This window comes from Geotrypetes seraphini, chromosome 4, assembly GCF_902459505.1.
Source record: "Geotrypetes seraphini chromosome 4, aGeoSer1.1, whole genome shotgun sequence".
Lineage (NCBI taxonomy): Eukaryota > Metazoa > Chordata > Amphibia > Gymnophiona > Dermophiidae > Geotrypetes > Geotrypetes seraphini.
This window is the reverse complement of record NC_047087.1, coordinates 95,478,257-95,504,184: the sequence shown is the minus strand read 5'-3', so window position 1 is coordinate 95,504,184 and position 25,928 is coordinate 95,478,257. Positions and strand designations below refer to the sequence as shown.

The 25,928-nt window shown below is 44.0% G+C and overlaps 1 protein-coding gene across 1 annotated transcript in view; it reads right to left on the bottom strand.

The window, feature by feature from the left end:
- Positions 1 to 23,578, bottom strand: part of IMPG2 (interphotoreceptor matrix proteoglycan 2) — a gene marked incomplete at its 5' end in the record, with an annotated part of 105,578 nt that extends 82,000 nt beyond the window's left edge. Inside the window, one exon of the mRNA XM_033942912.1 lies at positions 23,446 to 23,578. Within this exon, the coding sequence (XP_033798803.1) occupies positions 23,446 to 23,578 (133 nt within the window). The remainder of the gene's footprint in view (positions 1 to 23,445) is intronic.
- Positions 23,579 to 25,928: the final 2,350 nt, after the last annotated feature.

Here is a 25,928-nt window from a genome sequence, read left to right as displayed (position 1 = left end):
TTGACCCATAGAGACTCTAACTTATTCATCAGTTGTGGCATGTTCTCTCCAGTAGATTCAATTCCCTCTTTGACATATATGGCAATGCCGCCACCTTTTTGAGCCACTCTATCCCTGCGGTATAGCTTGTATCCCGGTATTACAGTGTCCCAGACATTTTCCTCAGTCCATCATGTTTCCGTGATTCCGATGATGTCAACGTTATCTTTTTGTGCCATTGTTCTAATTCACCCATCTTATTCCTTAGGCTCTTTGCGTTCATGTACATACACTTGAGTTTGTGGCCTGTTCCCTTCTTGCATTTTCTTCCCTCTTGTGTCCCTATCGTTCTGTCTTGCCTGTGATCTGGTGAGTCTTCACCTATATCTTCCTGCACGGTATGCTCCAGTGAGTCTTCCCCTCTATCTTCCTGTACGGTATCCTCTGGGTTCCCGAACCATTGACTCTTTCTCTTGGTCAACTGTCAGCTTTCCCCTTATTCCCAGTTTAAAAACTTCTCAACTTCTCTCTTGATATTGCTTGCAAGTATCCTCGTTCCGTCTCTGCTGAGGTGGAGTCCGTCCTTCCTGTACAGCTTTCTCTTCCCCCAGAACATCATCCAGTTGCGCACGAAGTGGAATCCTTCTTCCTCACACCAGCGCCTCATCCACGCGTTGACTGCTTGCAGCTCCATCGGCTTCTTCTCGTCAGCCCTGGATACCGGCAGGATCTCTGAGAATGCTATCCTCCGTGTTCTGGTCTTCAGCTTCCTTCCTAGCATCTGAAACTGGTCCTTCAGTAGTTCTCTGTTGTAGTTCCTGCTGCTCACGTTATTCGTCCCCACATGGATCATCACCGCCTTATCTTCTTCCACATTGTCGATGATCCTGTCGATGTGGCTCACTATGTCTTTAACCTTTTCTCCTGGTAGGCAGGTCACCACTTGATCCAGTCTTCCTCCTGCTATGTGGCTGTCGACTTGTCTGATGATGGAGTCTCCCACGATGATCACTGTCCTCTCTATCTTCTATTGACTCTCCAGAAGCTGGAGACAATCCCAATATCAGCTTAAAGCAGATACAGGAAAACTTGAATAATACTCTTGCCTCCAAAGGCAGCCAATGAAGTAAACGATAATATGGACTAATATGGTCATTCTTTTTTAAATCATAAATCAATCGAACAGTTGTATTCTGAATTATCCTTAATATCCTTCGAATTTTTTTTGGGTGCTCCTAAATAGATGATGTTACAATAATCTAAAATAGATAAAACTAATGTCTGCACCAATAGTCTGAACAATAAAGGATCAAAATATTTTTTTATGGTTCTTAATTTCCACATTGTAAAAAGCATTTCTGTACCAATAAGTTTGTGTGTTCTGCTAGTGTTAAATGTCGGTCTAGTGTGACTCCCAGAATTTTGATAGATTTAATAATTGGGTAGTCATGACCATTAAGATGAAGCAATGAGTTTGTTATTTTGTCATTAGGACTAGCCAAGAAAAGTTTGGTCTTTTCCGTATTGAGTTTCAGTTTGAAATTAATTGTCCACTGTTCTATCTGAGTCATAATAGAAGATATCTGGTTTAAAATTTCAGTGGTAAAATTATTTAGAGGGATTAAAATAGAAATGTCATCTGCGTATATATAAAATTTTACATTTAAACTCTGTAATAAATGTCCTAAAGGGGAAATGTAGATGTTGAATAAGGTAGGCGATAGTGGAGAACCTTGGGGCACACCAGATGGGTTGTTGCTCCATGAATGAGAATAGTTACCATCACAAATCAGTTATGCTTTAGCACCCTTATTCACCAGCATGACCACTGCCTCGATCTTGTCTTTTTCTCTAACTTCTTCCTCACGAATTTCTCTACTTCACTGCTCCCCATCTCTAAACATCACCTGATAACCTTCACAATTACTCCCCCTCCCCCTCAGTCATGCCCAGTCATCACCAACAAGTTTTGAAATCTTCAAGCCCTTGATCCTTCCAGGCTTTCCACCATGGTTTCACCTCTCCTCCCATCCACTATGCCAGTGTTCTTCAACCGCTGGTCCGTGGACCGGTGCCAGTCCACAGAAATTTCCTGCCGGTCCACAGGGCCGGCACGTGCATCAGGCGCAAGAGTGCTGTTCATCCGCCCAGTGGCGTACCAAAGGGGGGGGGGGGGGGCGGTCCACCCTGGGTGCAGCCTTAGGGGGGATGCATAGCCGGCCCGGTCCCTATCACGCTCCCACTCTCCCAGCAAGAGCAGCAAACCTCCCTCCAGTAGCGTCAGCTGCTTCGCAGCTTTCTCCTTCCTCTGCCGCGTCACTGATGACGTCATCAGTGACGCTTCACCGGCAGGAGAAAGTCGCGAAGCAGCCGACGCTACTGGAGGGAGGTTTACTGCTCTTTCTGGGAGGGTCGGAAAGGTTCACTTGGGGGGGAGAGATAGGAGGGTCAGCGGGGGTTTGGCTGGGAGGGGGGAGAAGCGGTCTGCCTCGGTGCTCCAAGGCCTGGCGCTATTACCTTCTTTGGGCAGCAGCAGCTTTTACAATTCGCTGCTGTTGCTGACTTCAAGCCTTCCTCTCTGCCGGGTCCTGCCTACTTCCTGTTTTCATGAAGACAGGACCCGACAGAGAGGAAGGCCTGAAGCGGGCAACAGCAGTGAATTGTGAATGCTGCTGCTGCCCGATGAAGTTCAGGACACCAGACCTTGGGTGACAGAAGGAGGAAAGGGAGCAGAGGGGGAGAGAATTGGGGAGAGTGTTGCTGTACCCAACTGGAGGGAATGAAAGGAGATGCCAGGGCTTGGAGGGAAGAAGAGATGCCAGGGCATGGAGGGAAGGAGGAAGGTATGCCAGATCAAGAGAAAAGGAAGGAGGAGATGTCAGAGCATGGAGTGGGAGGGTGAGATGGAAGAAAAAGAAAGGAGAGAGATTCCGGGAATCAGGGAAGGGATGATGCCAGACCGTGAAGTGGGAAGGAAAGAAAGGAAAAGAGAGAGATGCCAGAGCATAGGGGAGGGGGTGGTGACAGAGAGAGAAAAACGGAGAGGTGACAGAGTTGAAATCAATCATGTACAAAGGAGAGAAGGGGCACGGGATTCATAGTTTATGGAAGCAGCATAGAAAGAGGGAAGATGCCATATGGAAGAGAGAGAGAGGGTGCACACTGGATAGAAAGAGCACAGAGGGCAGTGAATGGAAGGGGCGAGATAGAGGGTGAACAATAGATGGAAGGGGTAGAGAGAGGGAAACAGACACTGAATGGAAATGTGGGGGAGAGGAAGGACAGCTGCTGAATGGAAGTGTGAGGGAAAGGGGGTGCAGATGCTGGAAGGAAGTGGGGAGGAGAAAGAAAAAAAGGGCACATGCAGGATTGAGGGAAGAGGATAGAGTTAGTTACTGGAAGGGGTGAGGGAAAGAGGTGGCAAGCTATAGGTAGACACAGTGAAAGAGGGAAATTGAGGACTGAATAGTAAAAAAGAATTTAGACAGAGACAGAAAATAAATTGAGAAGGAAGACCAGGGAAGAACAGGAGGAAGGGAGCAGAGAGAGAGATGCCAGAGCAGGGGAGAAGGAGAGGAGACAGATACCAGACCAAGGGGGTGAAAGGAGAGATGGAAGGGGGAGGCATACAGTTTCTGGAAGGGGCATAGAAAGAGAGAAGATGCCATATAGGGCAGAGAGATGGCAGACAGTGGATGGAAGGAAGAGACTAACAAGAAGATAAGGAAAGCAGAAACCAGAGAAGACAAAGGTAGAACAAAAATTTTCTATTTGTTTATTGCTTTAGGAGATATGTGTCACTGTTTCTGTGGTATTGCATTGTATGCAGAGTCCAGCTTCTTGCTGGTTCAATTTAACCTTTGTCTATGTATTTCTATTTTATCCCCCCTTTTACAAAACTGTGGAGCGTTTTTTAGCGCCAGCCGTGGTGGTAGCAGCTCTGATGCTCAGAATTCTATGAACGTCAGAGCTGTTACCACCGTGGCTAAAATCCACACTACAGTTTTGTAAAAGGGGAAGGGGTAAGTTTGTGATGACATTCCATACTAGGCGAAGGTGTTTTCTGTGTTCTGTGTGTTCGAAAGACATGGTTTTCTGTTAGGATTGACTGCAGGATTGATCTGTACTAGTCTGGCTTGTTTAGTTTTACAGTGGGTGTATTGCTGTTGTACTTCTCACTGCAGTATGTTAGATGCTGCCTTTTCCTAGGTACTCATGTGTGACGTGTGGCTTGTTACTAAAAATCATGTTTTTCGTACAGATGAAAGGGGGGGTGCCAAAAAATTATGGGCCCCGGATGTCACACATGCTAGGTACGTCATTGCATCCGCCGGTCTACAGTGAGATCGATGTGGCATTGTCTTCGAGCCAGCTCTCTCTTCCTCAGTGCTGCAGTACACAAAGCCGTGAGCAGAGGCTCCTGTGCACAACCTGTGCCTGAACCGGAAGCCTTCTCTCTGACATCACAACGTTAGAGGGAAGGCTTCCAGATGAGGCATTGGACGCGCGAGGAGCCGCTGCCCATGGCTTTTTGCACTGAGGAAGAGGGAGCCGGTCCGAAGACAACACCGGGGGTGGCATAAAATGGCCATGCAGGAGCAGGCCAGAAGTTAAGGCACAGGATGGAGGGAGGAAGACAACAAAGGTAGGGGGTATGATTTTAGCTTTGAATTTTGTGATTGATTTACATCTTCTGTCTGTTCAGGAAGAAATGCATTTATTTCTTTTCCTCTGGTTGTACTGCATGCAGTCTTGCATTTTAGGGTTTGTTTGTATATATTAGTACTTTTAGTTTTTGGTCCCGTATTTGCATGGGGTTATCTGTGTTGTGGAAGGAATGAATATTGAGAAGCATACAATGTGCTTTGTGTAATTTAATTTTGTGGTTAACCATTATGTATTGTTAATACGATTATATTGTGTGTGTGTGTACATATGAAAAATGAATGGAAAAAAATGGTGTTACTATTATGGGGGCGGGGTCTAGAGCAGAGATGGGCAGGGTCTGGCCCACAACTTAGCCCAGTGTTCTTCAACTGCTGGTCTGTGGACCGGTGCTGGTCCACAAAATAATTATTTTATTTCTGCTGGTCCATAGGTGTCAAAAGGTTGGAGAACACTGCACTATGCTATCCAAGTCTGTCAACAAAGCTGTCTCATCGTATAAATCTATTCTCTCCTCTGCTCTGAACACCTTTGCTCCACTACTTACGTTCCTGTACCCACTCCACCAAGTGTCTTTGGCTTAAATTCAATTTTTCTCTACCGCTCTCCCAGGGGAGCTCAGAACTGTTGAGATGAATTTATTCAGGTACTCAAGCATTTTTCCCTATCTTGCACACATGCTGACTTCCTACACTTTAAACTTATGCTGACCTCCTTCAATTCTGCTCTTACACTGGCTAAGCAAGACTACTACACCCAGTTAACCAGCTCTCATTCTTCCAACTCCTGCCATCTCTTTGCCACATTGAATTCCCTCCTCAAAGCTCTCCCTCCTCCGATCCCTCCTTCCTTCTCTCCACTTGAATTTGCTACAAAGTCACAATCTTCTCCCATCTCCCACCGTCCCTTCTTCCTTTGCCCAACAACTCAGGAGGAACCCACATGTCTTCTCTCTCTGGACCTACTTCCTCTTGCTAATTTCCATGCTCTTGATCCTCCTTCAACTCCCACTGACTTTCCTTCCTTCTCTGAAATCACAGATGAAGAAACTGCACATCCTTTGTCCTCAGTCAAGCCTACTACATGCTCCTCTGACCCCATTCCCACCCTCTACTTGACTCCATCTCACATACTGCTATCCCTGCTATCTGTCATATCCTCAACCTATCCATTTCCACTGCAACTGTTCCCGAGGCCTTCAAACATGTGGTGGTGAAGCTGCTTCTCAAAAACTCTTGCTGGACCCCACCTTGTCCCTTCTTCCTTTCCTATCCAAGATACTCGAGTGTGCTTTCCTCTGTCGCTGCCTTGACTTCCTTTCATCTCTTTAGTGTCTTCAGTCTGGCTTTTGCCCCCTACACTCCACTGAAACTGCCCTTACCAAAGTCTGCATTGACCTGCTCCTAGCCAGATCCAAGGGCCTTTACTCCGTCCTCTTTCTTATTGACCTGTCAGTTGCTTTTGATACGGTACAGATTAGGGAGTGAAGAGCTTATGTGCACGACAGAAGAGCAGGACTTGGGTGTGATTGTATGTGATGATCTTAAGGTGGCCAAACAAGTTGAAAATGTGATGGCGAAAGCTAGAAGGATGCTAGGTTGCATAGGGAAAGGTATGGCTAGTAGGAAAAAGGAGGTATTGATGCCCCTGTATAAGACTTTGGTGATACCTCATTTAGAATATTGTGTACAATTCTGGAGGCTGCACCTTCAAAAAGATATAAAAAGGATGGAGTCAGTCCAGAAGAAGGCTACTAAAATGGTATGTAGTCTTCATCATAAGGCGTATGAGGACAGGCTTAAAGATCTCAATCTGTATACTTTGGAGGAAAGGCGGGAGAGGGGAGATATGATAGAGACGTTTAAATACATACGTAATATAAATGCGCATGAGTCGAGTCTCTTTAATTTGAAAGGAAACTCTGCAATGAGAGGGCATAGGATGAACTTAAGAGGTGATAGGCTCCAGAGTAATCTAAGGAAATACTTTTTTACAGAAAGGGTGGTAGATGCATGGAACAGTCTCTCAGAAGAGGTGGTGGAGACAGAGACTGTGTCTGAATTCAAAAGGGCCTGGGATAGGCACGTGGGATCTCTTAGAGAAAGAGATAATGGTTACTGCAGAAGGGCAGACTAGATGGGTCATTTGGCCTTTATGCCAACATGTTTCTATGTTAACCACTGTCTACTCCTTAATACACTGTCTTCACTTGGATTCCACAAATCTGTCCTTTCCTGGTTTGCCTCCTACCTCTTCCATCCTACCTTTACTGTATGAGCTCGTGGATCCTCCTCAGCTGCTATCCTGCTTGTGAACACCAGAGTTTTATCTTCTCTCTCTATACTTCTTCCCCTAGTACCCTGATCTTCCCATCTTCCCATTGTAACCAGCACAAACAGGGCGAAAATGGTTAAAACAGATGCCAACATGGTAGCTGACTCACAGCACTTTTGCTTCAAACACCATCTTGACTTCTGCAGATTTGGGATACTCTGTATGGTTTCTCCTCAGAGATATAGGTAGCCCTACAGCATAGTCCCCCAAGTCACTGAAACACATAAGCCCCCCACCACTACAAGGTGGTGTCCCTTCAGAGAGGTCCAAACCTTTTTAAAACCAACTACATTAATCACTCTTACCACATTCTCTGGCAATGTGCTCCAGAGCTTAACTATTCTCTGAGTGAAAAAATATTTCTTCCTATTGGTTTTAATAGTATCTTCCTGTAACTTCCCTCAGTGACCCTAGTCTTTGTCATTTTTAATGGAGTGAAAAATCGATCCACTTGAACCTGTTCTACACCTCTCAGGATTCTGTAGACTTCAATCATATCTCCCCTCAGCCGTCTCTTTTCCAAGCTGAAGAGCCCTAACCTCTTTAGTCTTTCCTCATATGAGAGGATTTCCTTCCCCTTTATTATCTTGGTCGCTCTTCTTTGAACCTTTTCTAGTTCTGCTATATCTTTTTTGAGACAAATCAATCAGAACTGAATGCAATACTCAAAGTGAGGTTGCACCTTGGAGCGATAGGGGCATTATAATATTCTTAGTCTTGTAGCATCTTGTTTGCTTTTTTGGACACAGACACACATTAGGCGGAAAGGTTTCAGGGTATTGTCTACAATGACACCCAGCTCTTTTCTTGGGCACTGATCCCCAAGGTGGACCCTAGAATCTGGTAACTAGGATTTGGATTATTCTTCCCAATATGCATCACTTAGCATTTGTCCACATTAAATTTCATCTGCCATTTCCTTTCAGCTTTTGTGCCTTTTCAGTTTTAAGCCACAACATTATTTTAACAAGGAGATTACTTCACCTAGCCATTCTTACAGTTCTCTGGCAACACTCTAATCCAGGAGTACGTTTACAGTAATACTACGGTATCTTATTTCAACTGACTATTCCCCAGCACAAACTAATTAATAAATACCTTGTCAATACTTATCTATTTGTTTTCTACTGAGACTATTTCACACAGCAAACACATTGGGCCTGATATTAAGACCACTGGAGGAAGCCCAGCTTACTCCTACAGTGGTCCTGGATATTCAAGTCTGAGACCATATCTGGCCACCAACACTGAATGTCCAGGTCAAAGTTTGCCACCTCGGACATAGCCAGTTATGCTGATACTCAGCGGCTGTCTAGCTAAGGCAAATCAGTGAAAGATAGACCTACTTTTTAGGCAAGTCCATCTAATTGTGTAAACCGCTATGAACTGCTGGTTAGGCGATATATAAAATAAATTATTATTATTATAGCCACTAGCCTTAGCTGGCCAGCCGCTGAATATTGGTATTGACTAGCTATATCAGCAACCAATCGAGCAATCAGATATTCAATGGGACTCCCACTGAATATCAGTAGCTAACTGGATAAGTGGTATGTAGCCAGTCAGAAGCCATTCCCGGCCAGCTAAGTACTGTTATCAGGTGGGATTGTGTTTTGCTAATAATACACTAGAACAATTCCTTAAATACATACAGTACTAAGAACAGCACTTAAGTTCCTATCTTTATTTCAGATTCTGACAACTAACCCTCAAGCATTCCTCATATAATGATTTAAATTCCCTGAAACCCTTCTGCTAGTTGGCTGGAACTACTCCCAATCTCTGTGTAGTTTCCTGCCTCTGTGAACTCATTTCTGACCTAGGGTTACCAGATGTTCAGGAAAACCCAGACATGTCCTCTTTTCAGAGGACTGTCTGGATAACCGGGGGGGGGGGGGGGGGGGGGGGGGGGGGGAGGGGGGAGGGAGGGGGGAAGAAGAGGGAGGGAGGGGATTTCCAAAACCTAATAGTTTGTCCAGGTTTTGGAAGGTCCTGAGCTTGGGGCCGCATCTAGAAGGCCTCTGAGCATGTGCGGATGCGATGTGATATTACATCACATCTGCGCATGCTCGAAGGCTCTCCAGATGCGGCTCCCGAGCACGGGGAAAAAAGAGGCAAAGTTTGTGGCAGGCCGGCGTCATATGTCCTCCTTTTTTTTTTAACCAACAAAGTCTGGTAACCCTATCAATTCCTGTCAATCCAGAACTCCCAGGTAGGGTTACCAGACATCGGAATTTCCCCAGACATGTCTGCCTTTTGAGGACATGTCTGGGGGGTCCGGACGACTTTTCAAAAAGCTTCCTGACATAATCACGTCAGGAAGAGGCATCCACGCATGTGTGGACACAACATGGTGATGTCACATGCAAGTGCGCATGGGTGTGATATCATTGTGTCATGTCCATGCATGAGCAGATGCCATCAGGGGCAGGGCGGGACAGTGGCGGAAACTGGGCAGTCCTTGTGTCATGGCCATGGGTCCAGATTTTCCTGAAGGAAAATCTGGTAACCCTACTCCCAGGAAATGCAAATTCCAACATTTTTATAATTGACTTTTTCTCAGAACTCTGCAACATGCTCCGGAGATTCCTCTTCCATCTGGCTTATATAGTGCCAAACACTCCAGCTTGCCACTCTCATACAGATTCATTTGTTTAAAAGCTCTGGAGTCACTAGGACAGATTTGGGAACCCCTGCATTACACAATGATTGTCTCTTAACTAATATCTGGCAACTAAAATTCAATGCAAAGAAATGCAGAGTAATGCATTTGGGGATTAATAATCGGATGAAACTGTATATGATGGGAGGTGAGAGGCTAATATGCATGGATGAGAAGAGGGACCTTGGGGCGATAGTGTCTGAAGATCTAAAGGCAAAAAAACAGTGTGATAAGGCAGTGGCTGCTGCCAGAAGGATGCTGCATAATGAGAGGCTTAACCAGTAGAAGAAAGAAGGTGTTGATGCCCCTGTACAGGTCGTTAGTGAGGCCCCATTTGGAGTATTGTGTTCAGTTTTGGAGACTGTATCTGGTGAAGGACATAAGACTTGAAGCGGTCCAGAGGAGGATGACAAAAATGATAAGAGGTTTGTGCCAAAAGACATATGAGAAGAGACTGGAAGCCCTGAATATGTATACCCTAGAGCAAAGGAAGGACAGGGAAATATGATTCAGACATTCAAATACTTGAAAGGTATTAATGTAGAACATAATCTTTTCCAGAGAAAGGAAAATGGTAAAACCAGAGGACATAATTTGAGGTTGAGGGGTGGTAGACTCAAGAGCAATGTAAGGAAATTCTACTTTACGGAGAGGGTGGTGGATGCCTGGAATGGGCTCCCGAGAAAAGCGGTGGAGAGGAAAACGGTGACAGAGTTCAAAAAAGCGTGGGATGAACACAGAAGATCTAGAATCAGAAAATAATAGTAAATATTGAAGAACTAAGGCCTAGAAGCTCACCAATCGTGTCCTGGCCAGTTTGTGAGTGTTCCCTGACCCGATTCACTAACCTTCTGGCCAATCAATCTCCCACCCGATCTGATCCGCCCATGCAAATGAGTGGAAATGGCATGCATAAGTAGGAAGCCCTCGATTCGCTAAATAGAAGAAGGAACACTGATTGGGCTTGCCAATCCAAAATGAAGCGAATGTTGAGGACCAGTCACTCACGTCCTTGCCGACTGTCCTGCTTTCTGCTGCCCTGAAATCCCAGTATCAAAATAAAAAATAAAACCATAATAATAAAGCATTTTTGGAATGTCTTAAAATACATCTCCCTTGTGCAAAAAGAACAGTGCGAGCCTGTCATATTAACCCGCAGGTTTAAAGTGGGGCTGCACAAGGCGTGTTCTGTTCCATGTTGTTCTGTAGTCTGGCTGCAAAGCATGTTCTGTTCCATTCTGGCTGCACAAAAAAATTGAAATGATTCCTGAAGTCCACTCGTGGGGCCAGCGAATGCAGCCACTCCTCACCCTTTAGTTTTGACCTCAAGCTTGTGCGGATAGCATGTACATGCACGGATCACATCTACAGGCAAAGAGGATGGTCTGCGCATGTGTCTGGATCACTCTGCAACGATCCATGGGGTCGCTGTGGGGCGTGCGTCCGATCACATAATTTGCATGAGGATTCTGTAGTGAATCGGTCGCCCAGCAAGACACGGCCACGGATTGGCCAACAATGATGAGTTTAGTGAATTTAGGCTCAAGGCCAATACTAGGCAAACACATAGTAACATAGTAACATAGTAGATGACGGCAGATAAAGACCCGAATGGTCCATCCAGTCTGCCCAACCTGATTCAATTTAAATTTTTTTATTTTTTTCTTCTTAGCTATTTCTGGGCAAGAATCCAAAGCTTTACCCGGTACTGTGCTTGGGTTCCAACTTCCAAAATCTCTGTTAAGACTTACTCCAGCCCATCTACACCCTCCCAGCCATTGAAGCCTTCCCCAGCCCATCCTCCACCAAACGGCCATATACAGACACAGACCGTGCAAATCTGCACATTCCAGGCAACCACTACCCTCTCCGTAAAGTAGAATTTCCTAACATTGCCCCTGAATCTACCACCCCTCAACCTCAAATTATGTCCTCTGGTTTTACCATTTTCCTTTCTTTGGAAAAGATTTTGTTCTACGTTAATATCCTTCAAGTATTTGAACGTCTGAATCATATCTCCCCTGTCTCTCCTTTCCTCTAGGGTATACATATTCAGGGCTTCCAGTCTCTCCTCATACGTCTTCTGGCGCAAGCCTCCTATCATTTTTGTCGCCCTCCTCTGGACTGCCTCAAGTCTTCTTATGTCCTTCGCCAGATTCGGTCTCCAAAACTGAACACAATACTTCAAGTGGGGCCTTACCAATGACCTGTACAGGGGCATCAACACCTTCTTCCTTCTACTGACTACACCTCTCTTTATACAGCCCAGCATCCTTCTGGCAGCAGCCACTGCCTTGTCACACTGTTTTTTCGCCTTTAGATCTTCGGACACTATCATCCCAAGGTCCCTCTCCCTGTCCGTGCATATCAGCTTCTCTCCTCCCAGCATATACGGTTCCTTCCTATTATTAATCCCCAAATGCATTACTCTGCATTTCTTTGCATTGAATTTTAGTTGCCAGGCATTAGACCATTCCTCTAACTTTTGCAGATCCTTTTTCATATTTTCCACTCCCTCTTCGGTGTCTTGCACAATCTGTGTCTGTATATGGCCGTTTGGTTGAGAAAAGGCTGGGGAGGGCTTCAAAGGCTGAGATGATGTAGATGAGCTGGAGTGAGCTTTGACGGAGACTTCAGTACAGTACCGGCCAGAGCTTTGGATTCTTGCCCAGAAATAGCTAAGAAGAAGAAAAAATTTTAAATTGAATCAAACTGGATGGACTATTCGGGTCTTTATCTGCCGTCATCTACTATGTTATTATGTCTAAAGAGCATCTTGCGAGTGCCAAATTCCATTTTCTCTGTGCAGTAATTTAGTTTATAAAAATTATGGGATTGATATTCAGCTGGTAGCACTCAAATATTATGTCCAGAAAGTCACTATTGCCATTTTATTTGGATCATAAGTCAAGATGTACATTACAAAGTATTTTACTGTATTTTGATTGGATAGAATTGATACTACTGCCTAACACAACCCATATGATCAGTCTGAGCTGGGTAGTGTTCTCATGTAACTGGGTTGCATTGTGGCTTAATCCTCATTAAATCCAATTACAGCTTTGTATGGCATGAATTGCTCTATTTTGAGCAGTTTGGTGTCAACACTGTTCTTCATAACAACACAAATATTTCTGGTTTATGAATTTCTCCCTCAATATAAGCAGCTTCTTCTAATGCAGGCATTTGATTTATCTTAGATCAGGGGTTCTCAATCCAGTCCCCAGGATACACCAAGCCAGTCTGATTTTCAAGATATCCACAATGAATATGCATTAGATAATTTTGCATACAACTCTATCTCATACATATTCATTGTGGGCATCCTGTAAACCTAACTGATCTTGTGTGTCCTGAAGACTAGGTTGAAAACCCCTGCCTCAGACAAACAGATAGCGAAAGTACTCATAGCAACATAAATGGTCCTCTAGTATTTTTTCTGCCATTAGAACAGTGATGCTCAAAGAGGATCTTTGGTCATGCTTATCCAGTCAGATTTTCAGGATGGCCCAGATAAAAATGAATGAGATATATTTGCATATACAGTCAAACCTTGGTTTGCGAGCATAATTCGTTCCAGAAGCATGCTTGTAATCCAAAGCATTCGTATATCAAAGCAAATTTCCCCATAGGAAATAATGGAAACTCAGACAATTTGTTCCACAACCCCAAAACTTTAATACAAAATACTATACATACTTGTATTGCAAGACCTCGCTCGTTTAGAACAGTCACTACACTCCCACAGCGCCATAGAGAAAAGAACCATTGGTTCAGTTGTGATGACGCAACGCATGTATACCGTATGTACTCGTATTGCAAGACTGCTTGTTTAAAACAGTCACTACACTCTTACAGTGTCGAGAGAGAAGAACCATCGGCTCAGTTATGATGTGTGTATACTGTATGTATTTGTTTTGCAAGACATTACTTGTATATCAAGTTAAAATTTAATCAAATGCTTTGTTTGTCTTGCAAAACACTTGCAAACCAAGTTACTTGCAATCCAAGATTTTACTGTATTGGGAGCAGTCAGGGCAGGATTAATTCGTCAAGGGCCCCTAGGCACACAAGTACACTGGGCCCCTGTCCCGCCCTACCCCACCCCATCATGTGCCCATGCGGAAACAGGAAGCTGCGTCAGAGGGAAGCTTTGGGCAAGCAGCACCGCTTGCACAATTACAGTTCCTGTTGCCTTTCTTACCCAAGTTGCTTGCTTGTCTTACTTTCCGTCGATGGAGGGGGGCCCACGTTGCCGATCAGGGTGGGGCCTGCATTTCCGATCGGGGGGGGCCCGCATTGCCAATTGATGCTGGAGGGGCCCATCGCCGTTTTGAAAAAACAATGTTGATGCCCTCCTTCATCGGGCCCCCCTAACCATTTTGGGCCCTAGGCACGTGCCTACTTGGCCTATTGGTTAATCCTGCCCTGGGAACAGTGCAAGCAAATATGTCTCATGGGAATATTCTTGAAAATATATCCGTATAGTTTTATATGCACCTGAAATAAATATTCACACAATAAAACAAATCAAGGTGACTTGCAGCATAAACTTATACTATCCCATAACAATTTTTTTAATTAAAAAAATGTGATGCGTGCTTGGAAACCAAGGGCCAAATTCTATAATACCAGTGATGTTGAGGGGAGGGTGGTTCCCGGCAGTCTTTGCGGGGGGTGGGGATGGGTTGCCGCTATGCTTATGGCTGCAGGGAGATCCCTTGCCGCGACAAGCTTAGCAGCAACCCGATTCTCTAACCAGCGCCTGTGACATGGACGTCGGTTAGAGAATTGGGTTCTTAGGCGCGATTCTCAAGAAATGCTTAGGTGACTTCTGAGACTGGGTGTCCTATACAGAATCCAGGCCCGAGTGCACATATAAAATCACTAAAGAGCTCTGTTCCCATCTGAACACAAAAGTCACATGGCTCTTTAATGATTTTATCACATTTATGGGTCCTTGACTTCTGGAAAAAAAAAAAAAAATCACATTTTTAAAATAAGATTGTTATCGGACATTATAGTTTCTTATAAGTCGCTCTGATTTGTTTTATGTATATTCATTAGGGATATCCCCAAAACCCAGCTGGCTAGGAGCACCCAAAGATGAGCTTGAGCAGTACTGCATTTATACTGCTTTTAGGCCCAGTAGTTCCAGTTCAGTTAGAACCTATCCCCATTGGGATTTGGCATTGTGTACACATAAATGCCAAATTCTGCCTAAGTGCTAGTCTGCAAATACCCAATTAACTTATATAGCATATATTTACAAGGAGGCATACACAGGGGCAGAGCATGGGTGGGACATAGGTGGGCTCCCACTTACACATGCAACTTACAGGTTACTTTAAGTAATGGGCATCTTGCTCAATGGCTGATGTAAGTGTGGGTGCCTAAATGTGAGGCACATTAATATTAGATTAGGCTAGTATTCTATAATAGAATTTAGAAGACTTGATTTCATGTATGGCTTGTTAACCTACAATTGCACCCACTCAGCTGCCCCTCACTATGTCTCTTCACTTATCTCCCCATGTCCCCTTTCCGCTCAGCTGGTAAGTTCCTGCTATCTGTGCCCTTCTCTTCAACTTCCAACTCCAGACTCCATCCCTTTTACCTTGCTGTACCGTATGCTAGGAACAAGCTGCCCACATCCCTGCTGCGGGCTCTGTCGCTGGCTTTGTTCAAGGCCCATTTAAAAGCTCACCTCTTCGAGAGTGCTTTCGACTCCTAACTCCTCTCACCTTGGGTTCTGCATGCCCAACCCTATATGTTATGTCTGTCTGTCCAAGCACTTTTAGCGCTATAAAAGTGATAAGTAGTAATAGTAGTTATCCAATTAAATTATGCACATCTTGGATATAGAATGTGGAGGAAAGTACACAAATGTTTTATAAACCACACACATAAATTGTGATTCCATCCCTGAACATGTCTACTTGTGGGTCACAGAAAAATATGCAACTTCTTGCATATTTTTCATACCTTTATGAAAACCCAGAAGTAATTTTAGCAAAGCCTTTTTTATGTGCATAAAGAGCAACATACTCCAAAAGGCGTCCCAAAGTTAGGCAGCGGTAGGCATAAAAATTATTACAAATACAAAAATGTTTGACCACGTCATACCCCTTCTGAAGAATGCACATTGGTTCCCAATTACCCATAGAATAACGTACAAAATAGCCCTAATAATGTTCAAAACTCGAGCATCCAAAGCACCTGCATTTTTAGATAAACTTCTCATACCCTACCCTTCATCTAGAACACAGTTCTTCAACCGCCGGTCCGCGGATCGGTGCCGGTCCGCAAAAAATGTTGCCGGTCCGCAAAGGATTCGGGTCCCCAGCCACAGCAAAAAGTGCTGGCGTCAGCTGACGTGCAACTTCCTGTTGCTGTCGCTATGCCGACACTCCTGCCTTCCACTTCCTACTCCTGCCGCGTATGTCTCCGCACCCCCAGGCAAGCAGGGGCAGCTTTGTGTGCTTTTAACTTCGGCACACAGCTGCCCCTAGGCAGTATTTTAGCGCGGTTTCATGAGGCAGCCTCGGGGCCTTTGATAGGCTGGCCCATATTGCATCATCAAAGCGGGCCAGCCTACCAAAGGCCCCGAGGCTGCCTCATGAAACCGCAGCTAAAATACTGCTTAGGGGCAGCTGTGTGCCGAAGTTAAAAGCACACAGAGCTGCCGCTAGCCTACATAGAGGAAACATTTGCTGGAGAGGGAAGGAGGGAAGGGAGTAGGGGTGCTCCTGGACAAGGGAGGGGAAGGGCTACTGCTGACAGGGGAGAAGGGAAAGGGAAGGGACGAGAGTTACTGTTGGATAAGAGGAGGAGGAAAGGGAGAAGGGATGCTCCTGGACAAGGGAGGGGAAAGGGCTACTGCTGACAGGGGAGAAGGGAAAGGGAAGGGACGAGAGTTACTGTTGGATAAGAGGAGGAGGAAAGGGAGAAGGGATGCTCCTGGACAAGGGAGGGGAAAGGGCTACTGCTGACAGGGGAGAAGGGAAAGGGAAGGGACGAGAGTTACTGTTGGATAAGAGGAGGAGGAAAGGGAGAAGGGGTGCTACTGGACAAGGGAGGGGAAAGGGCTACTGCTGACAGGGGAGAAGGGAAAGGGAAGGGATGAGAGTTACTGTTGGATAAGAGGAGGAGGAAAGGGAGAAGGGGTGCTACTGGACAAGGGAGGGGAAAGGGCTACTGCTAACAGGGGAGAAGGGAAAGGGAAGGGACGAGAGTTACTGTTGGATAAGAGGAGGAGGAAAGGGAGAAGGGGTGCTCCTGGACAAGGGAGGGGAAAGGGAAGGGACGAGAGTTACTGTTGGATAAGAGGAGGAGGAAAGGGAGAAGGGGTGCTCCTGGACAAGGGAGGGGAAAGGGCTACTGCTGACAGGGGAGAAGGGAAAGGGAAGGGACGAGAGATACTGTTGGATAAGAGGAGGAGGAAAGGGAGAAGGGGTGCTCCTGGACAAGGGAGGGGAAGGGGCTACTGCTGACAGGGGAGAAGGGGAAGGGATGAGAATTACTGTTGGATAAGGGGAGGAAGAAAGGGAGAAGGTACTGTTGTACAGGGGAGGAGGAACATTGGAAGGAAACAGCTGGCAGGGAGATTAGAGGAGGGGAAGGAGTCAGGATGGAATGGAGAGATCAGATGAGGGAAAGGGGAGAGACAGAGGAATGACAAAGTAGAAAGAGATTGATGCTGGGAAGGGGGATCAGATGAAAAATAAGGAAAGAGGGACAAAGATGCTAGATCTGGTGTAGGAGAGAGGGGCATAGAAAGGACGCAGATACCATATGGAAGGGGGAGGGGTAGAGGGCAGACAGTGGATGGAAGAGGCAGATGCTGGATTGAAGAGACAGAGGGCAGACGCTGGATGGAAGAGAGTGAAAAGAAGATGAAAGCAGAAACCAGAGACGACAAAAGGTAGAAAAAAATAATTTTATCTCTATCTTGTGATTAGAATATATCAGATTTAAAATATGTATCCTGCTAGAGCTGATGTTAGACATAACTGGGGAGTGCAAAGCCCAGGCAGTGCGTCTTTAGCTTCCAGCTGGCTTAGGGCTCTCTCTGACCAGAAGGCAGTTGCTCTAGTTCCACTCCCCTAACACCATTCCTGCCATGTGTGACTGTGGTATTCTGTTAGCATGATATTTGTGTAGCATTCTGTAATAATTTGGCTTATTCAGTTTTCTTGATAGTAGAGGGGATATATGTGAAGGGGAGGGGAGATGGGGGTTTTGTTGATCCTTGCCCTGTATTATTTATATTTATAAAATGACAATTGTACAGAATATTGTTTCTTTTTATACTTTAATAAAATATGTTCAATATAAAATCATAACTATTTGAGGCTTGTGCGGATGGGATCAGATGGTTAATGGGACTGAGCTCGCAGGGATGGGGCGGCAATGGGGTTTTTAAAAATTTCAGTCTTATTAGTTTGCCGGTCCACGAAATAATTATTTTATTTCCGCCGGTCCATAGGTGTAAAAAGGTTGAAGAACACTGATCTAGAACACTTAGATCAAACTAACAGCACCCTTTGTCTGTCCCATCTTTGAAGGTGATCTAGTAATTTTTCAGTTACTGCCCCTCAACTCTGGAACACTTTACCAGCTTACTTAACGGAGGATACGGTTCTGGAAAGATTTAAAGGATCTTTGAAAAGCTTTCTTTTTAAAGATGCTTTGAAACTTAAGAAATTAGGCATAAATACTGTAAGAAACTTTTCTCCTCAAATCTAGGTCTATCCTTGATCCCAGTTCTACAGCTTTGGTTTCAATGAATACGCCTCCCTATTCTTCTTCCCTTACATGTTCTTCCTTACAATATTTTATTGTAGTTCTTTCCTGATTGTGAAGCTAGCCTATTATTTGTTCATGGTTGTTAATTTCCCCTTTTAAAAAATATTTTATATATATATATAACTTTTTTTAATCTTTATTAATTTTCAAAACTTATACAAAGTGCAACAAATACATAATCAACAAAATCAAGTAACAGCACTTATATTCTTGCAAACAGTTCATACACAGCCCCCAGCTGGCTGGAGAGCAAATAAAAATTACAGAGTAAAAAGCCAACTAAATACGAGAATATCTAAAAACATATGAAGATTTAAAAATATATTTATATATATATATATATATATATATATATATATATTGCTTAGATAACCGATAAGTGTTTATATCAAATTTTAAATAAAACTTGAAAATTTCGATACTCCTACTACCGGTTAATAATTATTTCGTAAATCCCTGAAAACTTTGTTGTTCTCGCAATTTTTAAATGGTTTAACTACAGTCTCAACAAAATGACAATATTATAGTTATTTTTCTCACGCTTTTTTAGATTAATAAACCAATCAGGACGCATGTTTGGGAGTTTTAATGTAGGCACTATTTTTAAGCACCTGTCTTGCACTTATGGAGGCACATAGGGATGCCTAAGGCCAGTGTAGGCATGGTTTGAGCCAGAAGTGGCATTAGGCATCCATAGGGACCCTCAGCCACAAGAGGGCACCCGCTCAAACTCAGGGGCGGAAAATTTCATGGCGACACCAGAAAGTATTTCTTCACAGAGAGAGTGGTTGATCATTGGAACAAGCTTCCAGTGCAGGTGATCGAGGCAGACAGCGTGCCAGACTTTAAGAATAAATGGGATACCCATATGGGATCCCTACAAGGGTCAAGATAAGGAAATTGGGTCATTAGGGCATAGACAGGGGGTGGGTAAGCAGAGTGGGCAGACTTGATGGGCTGTAGCCATTTTCTGCCGTCATCTTCTATGTTTCTATAGGCATCTGTAGGCACAAGGCCAGCACCTTAAATGTAGGGCTTTAAAATGCTGGTCTACATTTAAAGCACCTATGTTAAAAAAAGATGTCATTTTGGACGCGGCAGGTGCCGTCTTCCAGAATCAGGCCCAAAATGACCGTGTGGGTAAAATATCCTTAATAAAATTACCTCCTTAAAATTTTATTTCATTTGTAATTAATTCATCTGTAATTTTACAACTTTGTTTGGTATTTATTTTTGCAAAGAAATATTCAATGAAAGAGTTAAGGGCTGACAGCTAGGGGAAAAATCTTTGTGGTGCTTCACTTCCCTTGATGCCCTATGCACATGCTTATTTTGCTTAATGGTTAATCCAGGGTTGGCAATCTTATAGAGTAGTGCATAGTGCATTTACATGCATAACTGCATGCACCCAGTTATATAATTGTTATTCTAATGCGCATTATTAGGCAAAATATTTGTTTTTCCAATATAGGGTTGCAACTACTAACCTGCTAAGTCAGGTATCTAGCCTAAACTTCTGTTGTAGTCCACATACTTAGGCTTGGAATCTATATCTCTTAGATGAATTTCAGTCCAGCAGGCGCCTCACTGACCAGGTATGCTGAGAGCAGACTTTATTTTAAGAAGATGCCCTTTTACATAGTAACATAGTAGCTTTGAATTTATTGCTTTGAACTAGGAAGGACAGCCAACTGTACTTACTCTGCTTCCAAGTACTCTTAAAATGACTTAAGACCCAATACTTAATCCTGGTATTTTGGCAAACCCTGTCTTGGCAACCAGTGACAATGCAGCGGGCCTGCTTCACTGAGCTTTCTTTCTCGTAGATATAAGAGGAGAGAATAACCTTAGCCAAGCTGGTCTTATAGTGTTTCACGTCAAATAAGAATCTTAGAAATAAAGGCCAAGTTTTAAAATGAGTAGACCTACCACTCCCTGCTGCCTCTGCTGTATCCCTTCAGGCTCTCTGTAGATTATGGACAGTACAGTCTGTCCTCACTCTGCATCATTCTACCATCTACATTTTGTCAGGGCATCTGGACATGAGTCACCTTATATCCACTCATATTTTATTTCTTGCCCAATCAAAGTGAAATGAAGTCTCTCATGCAAAACTAATTAAACCACAGGGTTTAAGACTATACTCTTGTTTATTCATAAGTGAAACTAAACAGAATTTTGCAGATCAGTGTACTAAAGCAGTGTCTCTCAAACTTTTTTTAGCTCTAGCACATTAAAAGGAGCATATGTCTTTCACGGCACATTATAATTCAAATTATAAAATTGCAAAACCAACAAAAAATTAAGGGCTCCTTTTACATAGGCACGCTAGCGGGCTTAGTGCGCACTAAAATGCCGCATGCGCTAGGCACAACCGCCTCCTTTTAAGCAGTGAGTCGTTTTTCGGCTAGCACGCACTAATCCTGTGTGTGTGCTAAAAACGCTAGCACACCTTTGTAAAAGGAGACCCAAATTTCAGATTTATCTAAAGTTATTTAAGCTATGTATGGTTTAATTGTAACAATGGTGAAACTAAAGTAGATAGAATTGCTAACCTATGCAATGGGTGAGCTTTTTTTTTTTTTTTTAGTACAAATTAACTCAAAAAGTAACTTGACAGTCGACAAGCAAACACGCATTTCATCATTCACCATCTGCAGATGTTCTCTTTTTTTAATTTAATTTCTGTCAGAGCTGAAAATTCAAGACTGCAAAGATAAGAAGATCCAAAAGCTAATTGCTTAGTTGCTCAAGTTAGATTAACTACTGCATAAAAAATAAAACTACAATTACTTGCCATTAGTTTTCAAGGACTGATCATGTCAAAGAATGATGCTTGTCTGAGCCATCAGGGCCTTAGGCCCCTCCCCGTGATTCATATGATGCACCGGGGCGGAGTTTAAGGCCCGCATTGCATCGCTGGAGGCCGGAAGAGCAAGTGCACCCCTCCTGCTCCCAACTTACAGGTACCGGTGGGGTATATGGGGGGACGGGCCAATGGCATGGGGGGGTCCGACGGCAGGAGGAAGTTGGCATCCCTCCTGCTGTTTGTTTGTTTTTTTGGCGGGGAGGAGTGGCATTAATGGCAGGAGGGAGTGGGCATCCCTTCTGCCACATTTTTAAGTGCGGGTGTTCAGCGGGTGGGGGTGTTTGGACGGCCATGGGCAGGCAGGGGAGGAGGGGGCCGATGGCAGAAGGAGACCGGGCATCCCTCCTGCCATAAGTTCGGCGGGCGGGCGACAGAAGCCCTGACAGCAGTGACAGGAGGCTGCTTCTCCTGTCACTATTGTCAGGGCTCTGCACCGACTAAATCGCTCACTGAGCGATTGAGCTGGGGAAATTGCATGCAAAAAAGATAGTGAATCAATCACTGTTTCAAAATCAGCCAGAGAATCGGCAAACAGTGATTGAATTTAATGAATCTAATGAATTTAATGAATCTGGGCCTTACTCATCTAACTAAAGTGCATTAAGTATTTATCACAGGAATTAGTATGCATTCTTAGCTAACAGTTAACAAATCATCTTGACACTTAGTAGATGTTAATTCCAAAGTTAACTGACAAATAGGGAATGAGAGAAGGAATGGGAGGGGATTGTGCCTTACATAACAACAGTACAATACAGTGTATTAACTGCAACAGATAATGGAAAACAGTTATCATCTAAATAGGTCATGTGGAGGGTAATTCTATAAAGGGACACCTAAACTTAGACACCAAGGCCCTAATGCACAAAAGGATTCTTTGCAAGTAAGACCGAGAACTCTATGCAAATGCATTACAAGTTGCTCATTGGTATTATAATTAGAACTCTTAGTAATGCTCTAAACCTTTTGTCCACTTTTTACAGACAAATTTTTCCGCTGTCATAGCCTTACGTTTCTGTCAGTGTCTGAGTGCTGATTGGCTGTCAGTGTCTGAGGGCTGATTAGCACCGACAGGAAAGTAAGGCTTGACAGCTCAGGCATCCCCCCTGCAAATTAAAAAAGAAAAAAGACCTTGATCTCCTTCCCTCTATGCTAGAGTTACGCGGGGACAGAAATCCCACCCATCCCCGGCCATCCCCGCCAGGATCCTCTCCGTCCCTACCCATCCCCGCAAGGAATTACCTCCATCCCCGCCCGTCCCCATAAAAAGCAGCAATTACTTCTGACAGGATCATCAATTCCACAGTTTCTTTTGTGTTTGCGCTGCTGTTTTCCTTGTGGAATCTCTTTGGTGGAACCCTTTTTTTGTTTTCTGTTCAGGTAATTAACTTATAAACCCCCTCTTTTACTAAGGCTTACATGTCCATTATATTATATGGACAAACCCTGCTTCCTCCAGCTGCTCATGCCCCCACCCCCAATTGTGCTAGGATCCTCGTGCTGAGATCCCTCTCCCCATATTCCCACCCTCTCTGCATTGAAGCTCGATTACCAGCAGCCCTCCACCTTTGTGTTCCATTACGAGTGGCACTAATGTACAGACTACCTTTTTTCTGCTCATCCAGACATCACATCCTTAGTCACTGACCAATGGGAGTCACCTGAAGGCTCTCTAAAGTTGGCCAAAGCTATGTCTAGGCTCTAGCCTTTGGCTCTGGACTTTCAACAACTGTTTTTGCAGCTGAAAGTGGATTCTGAAGTAGTGGACCTTATTTTTAAGGATTTAAATAGTAGCTACATTCTTGGAAATGGCCATAAAAACTAGATTGCAAACTCTTGAGGGTCAAGAAAATGCTTAGAATAACAAGTTTCACCTTGTGGCTTAATAATCATCTAAATGTTCTTCTTAAAGAAGCATTCATAACATTTTGATTTTCAAAAAATGCTTCCAAACTTGGTTACATGGCATTGTTGATATTTTAAAATCTACTCCTGACCTGCTAGAGAAAATATTTTGATGAAGTCTGAGTTCAGTTTGGGTTATAAATGGGGAGCTACTTTTCAGACCTGGATTTTGATGGATTTGGTGATTTCCATCTCTGAAGTTCAGGTTTCTCTGCTGACTTACCTCTCAATTTAAAGTACTGCAAGTGGTTTATCATTGCCTGCTCAACAGTCTCTTCTGGACAGACCTTTGCTCCACTAGGAAATAGGACTGCCCTCTTTTTGCGGAGAAGCAGTCTCCTATAGTTCTGTTTTAGTTGCCTGTTTTCAGAGGATGTGAAAGAGTTTGTTTTCACTGAATGACGGACATTCCTTTCAAGTGCTGATGAAGCATCTTGTGTCCAGACTTCCCACACAGATGTCATAGTATCTACCAAAACATGAAATCAGATACAAATCAAGCTGTCCACACAAGGCAATTCTTATCCATACTCAAGGCACCTGCTGATTCATTTCTTAGTTGCTAAACAGGTTCTGATTTTACTTGTATTTATGTGCAAAAATAGATTTTGTTTCTTATGGATCATTTTGCTCAAATAAAAATTATCTACAAAAAATCGAACTGGGAGATAATCTATGGGCTCCTTTTACTAAGCCATGCTAGCGGTTTTAACGCACGCACTGTATTAGCGCGCGCTAGCTGAAAATCTACTGCCTGCTCAAAAGGAGGCGGTAGCGGCTAGTGCGCACAGCAAATTAGCGCACGCTATTCCGCGCATTAAGGTGCGGCTTTGTAAAAGGAGCTCTATATTTCTACACCTCAGACTAAGGGCTCTTTTTATTAAGCCGCGCTAGCGGGGTTAACGCACATGAGTTTTCATCACACGTTAACCCTGCGCCGGCCTAAAAATTACTGCCTGCTCAAGAGGAGGTGGTAGGGGCTAGTGCGGCCAGCGGTTTAACGCACGCTATTACGCGCATTAAACCATTAGCACGGCTTGATAAAAGGAGCCCTAAGCAACCTGGTATGATATCTAAAGAATTTCATAACTACAATTACTAACTATATATACATATTTTCTCTTTTTTTCAAGTTCAAAACATTTTTATAATTTCTTTTAAAAGGTGTATGCTCACCTGTGGCTCCTTGTGACCTTGGGCAAGTTACTTAACCTACTATTATTATCTCAGGTACAAATTTAGATTGTGAGTGGGACAAGAAAATACCTAGAGTACCTGAATGTAACTTGCTCTGAGCTGAAACTGAATAAAAAAAGTGAGCCAAATTCAAATACATAATAAATGAATGTAGACTGACTTCTTGGGACTTTCAGTGAAATTTTTGTCTACATATTCCTAATTTGTGGTCCCTTGCTTTGTTTGGTGAGGGGCTTTCTATAGCATTCTGCTAGTGCTACTTGCTGGGCAGGGGTCCGTATCAGTGAAATAACTTTTTCACTTTTTAAGAAGGCATCGAGAGAAGAGAGATAACCCGAATGGAGCAGCAGGTACAACCCTCAAGAAAGGCATAGAAAGGTAATAGGCACAGAGTAGCAGGTATAAGTCTAGCCACTTTACTAGACAAACCAGATGGACCATTTAGGGTTTTGATGCCTTTAGAGCAGGCATAGGGTTAACAAGTTTTCTTAAGTTAAAACCCGGATATGTGGCCCCATCCCTAGCCCTGCCTCATTCTACCCTAGCCCGTCCTGTTCTGCCCAAGTCACACCCCATTCTGCCCCAGCCATGCCTTTTGAAGTACTGACCAACGCCTCAGAGGTTGGACTTGGGAGTATCCTGGCCCAGGAGGTGAATGGGGAACACCCAGTGGCCTACATCAGTCTCAAGCTGTTCCCTAGGAGAGGAATTATGCAATGATTGAGAAGGAAGAACTAGTTGTTAAATGGGCCTTTGAAAAATTCCAGTATTATTTGCTGGGTTGACACTTTCTGCTGGTCATGGACCACGCTCCCCTTCAATGGATGGCAACCACAAGGATTGTGGTTCCTTTGCCTTCAAGCCTTCAGTTTTGAGGTGTGACATTGGGCAGGCAGAGAGAATGCAAATGCTGACTTTTTGTCTCAGAAGATGGACCCTGACATGGCAGGTGCTCAACTGTGCATGGCTGAGCTGAAGGGGAGGATATGTGAGGGAGTCTGTATGATGCTATTACTCTTCCTGCCAGATACTCCCTCACACAATGTCAGATCCACCTTAACATAGGGAGCTCGTCCTTAGGGGGAAGTGACATGGTAAGGAGGAGTCAGGGGGAGTAGCTACCAGGAAATATGAGGCAGGGCCAGAGTTAAGTTAAGGAGGCCCAGGAGAGAAGGAAGAAGAAGTGATTTCCATATTTGCCTTGACTTCAACCACTAGACACTCTGCTTGGCTGAGGAAGGTCAACTTTTCCTGTACTGAACACCTACGAGTCTTGTTCTGGGACTAGACCTTGTTACCTGTCTCAAGGATTACTTTTACAGACTTTGAGGCATGGCAGTCATAAGCCATCTTAGAACTTTTTACTTCTTGAACAAAGAGACTGTTCATTACATAACTGACCCTGTGAAGTAACAGGGTGCAGGTTTTTCTTTTGAGTCAATAGTTTTCTTTATTGCTTGTGACTATGTCTGGCTGTGTGGGCACAGGCCCAAACCCATACCACCTGCT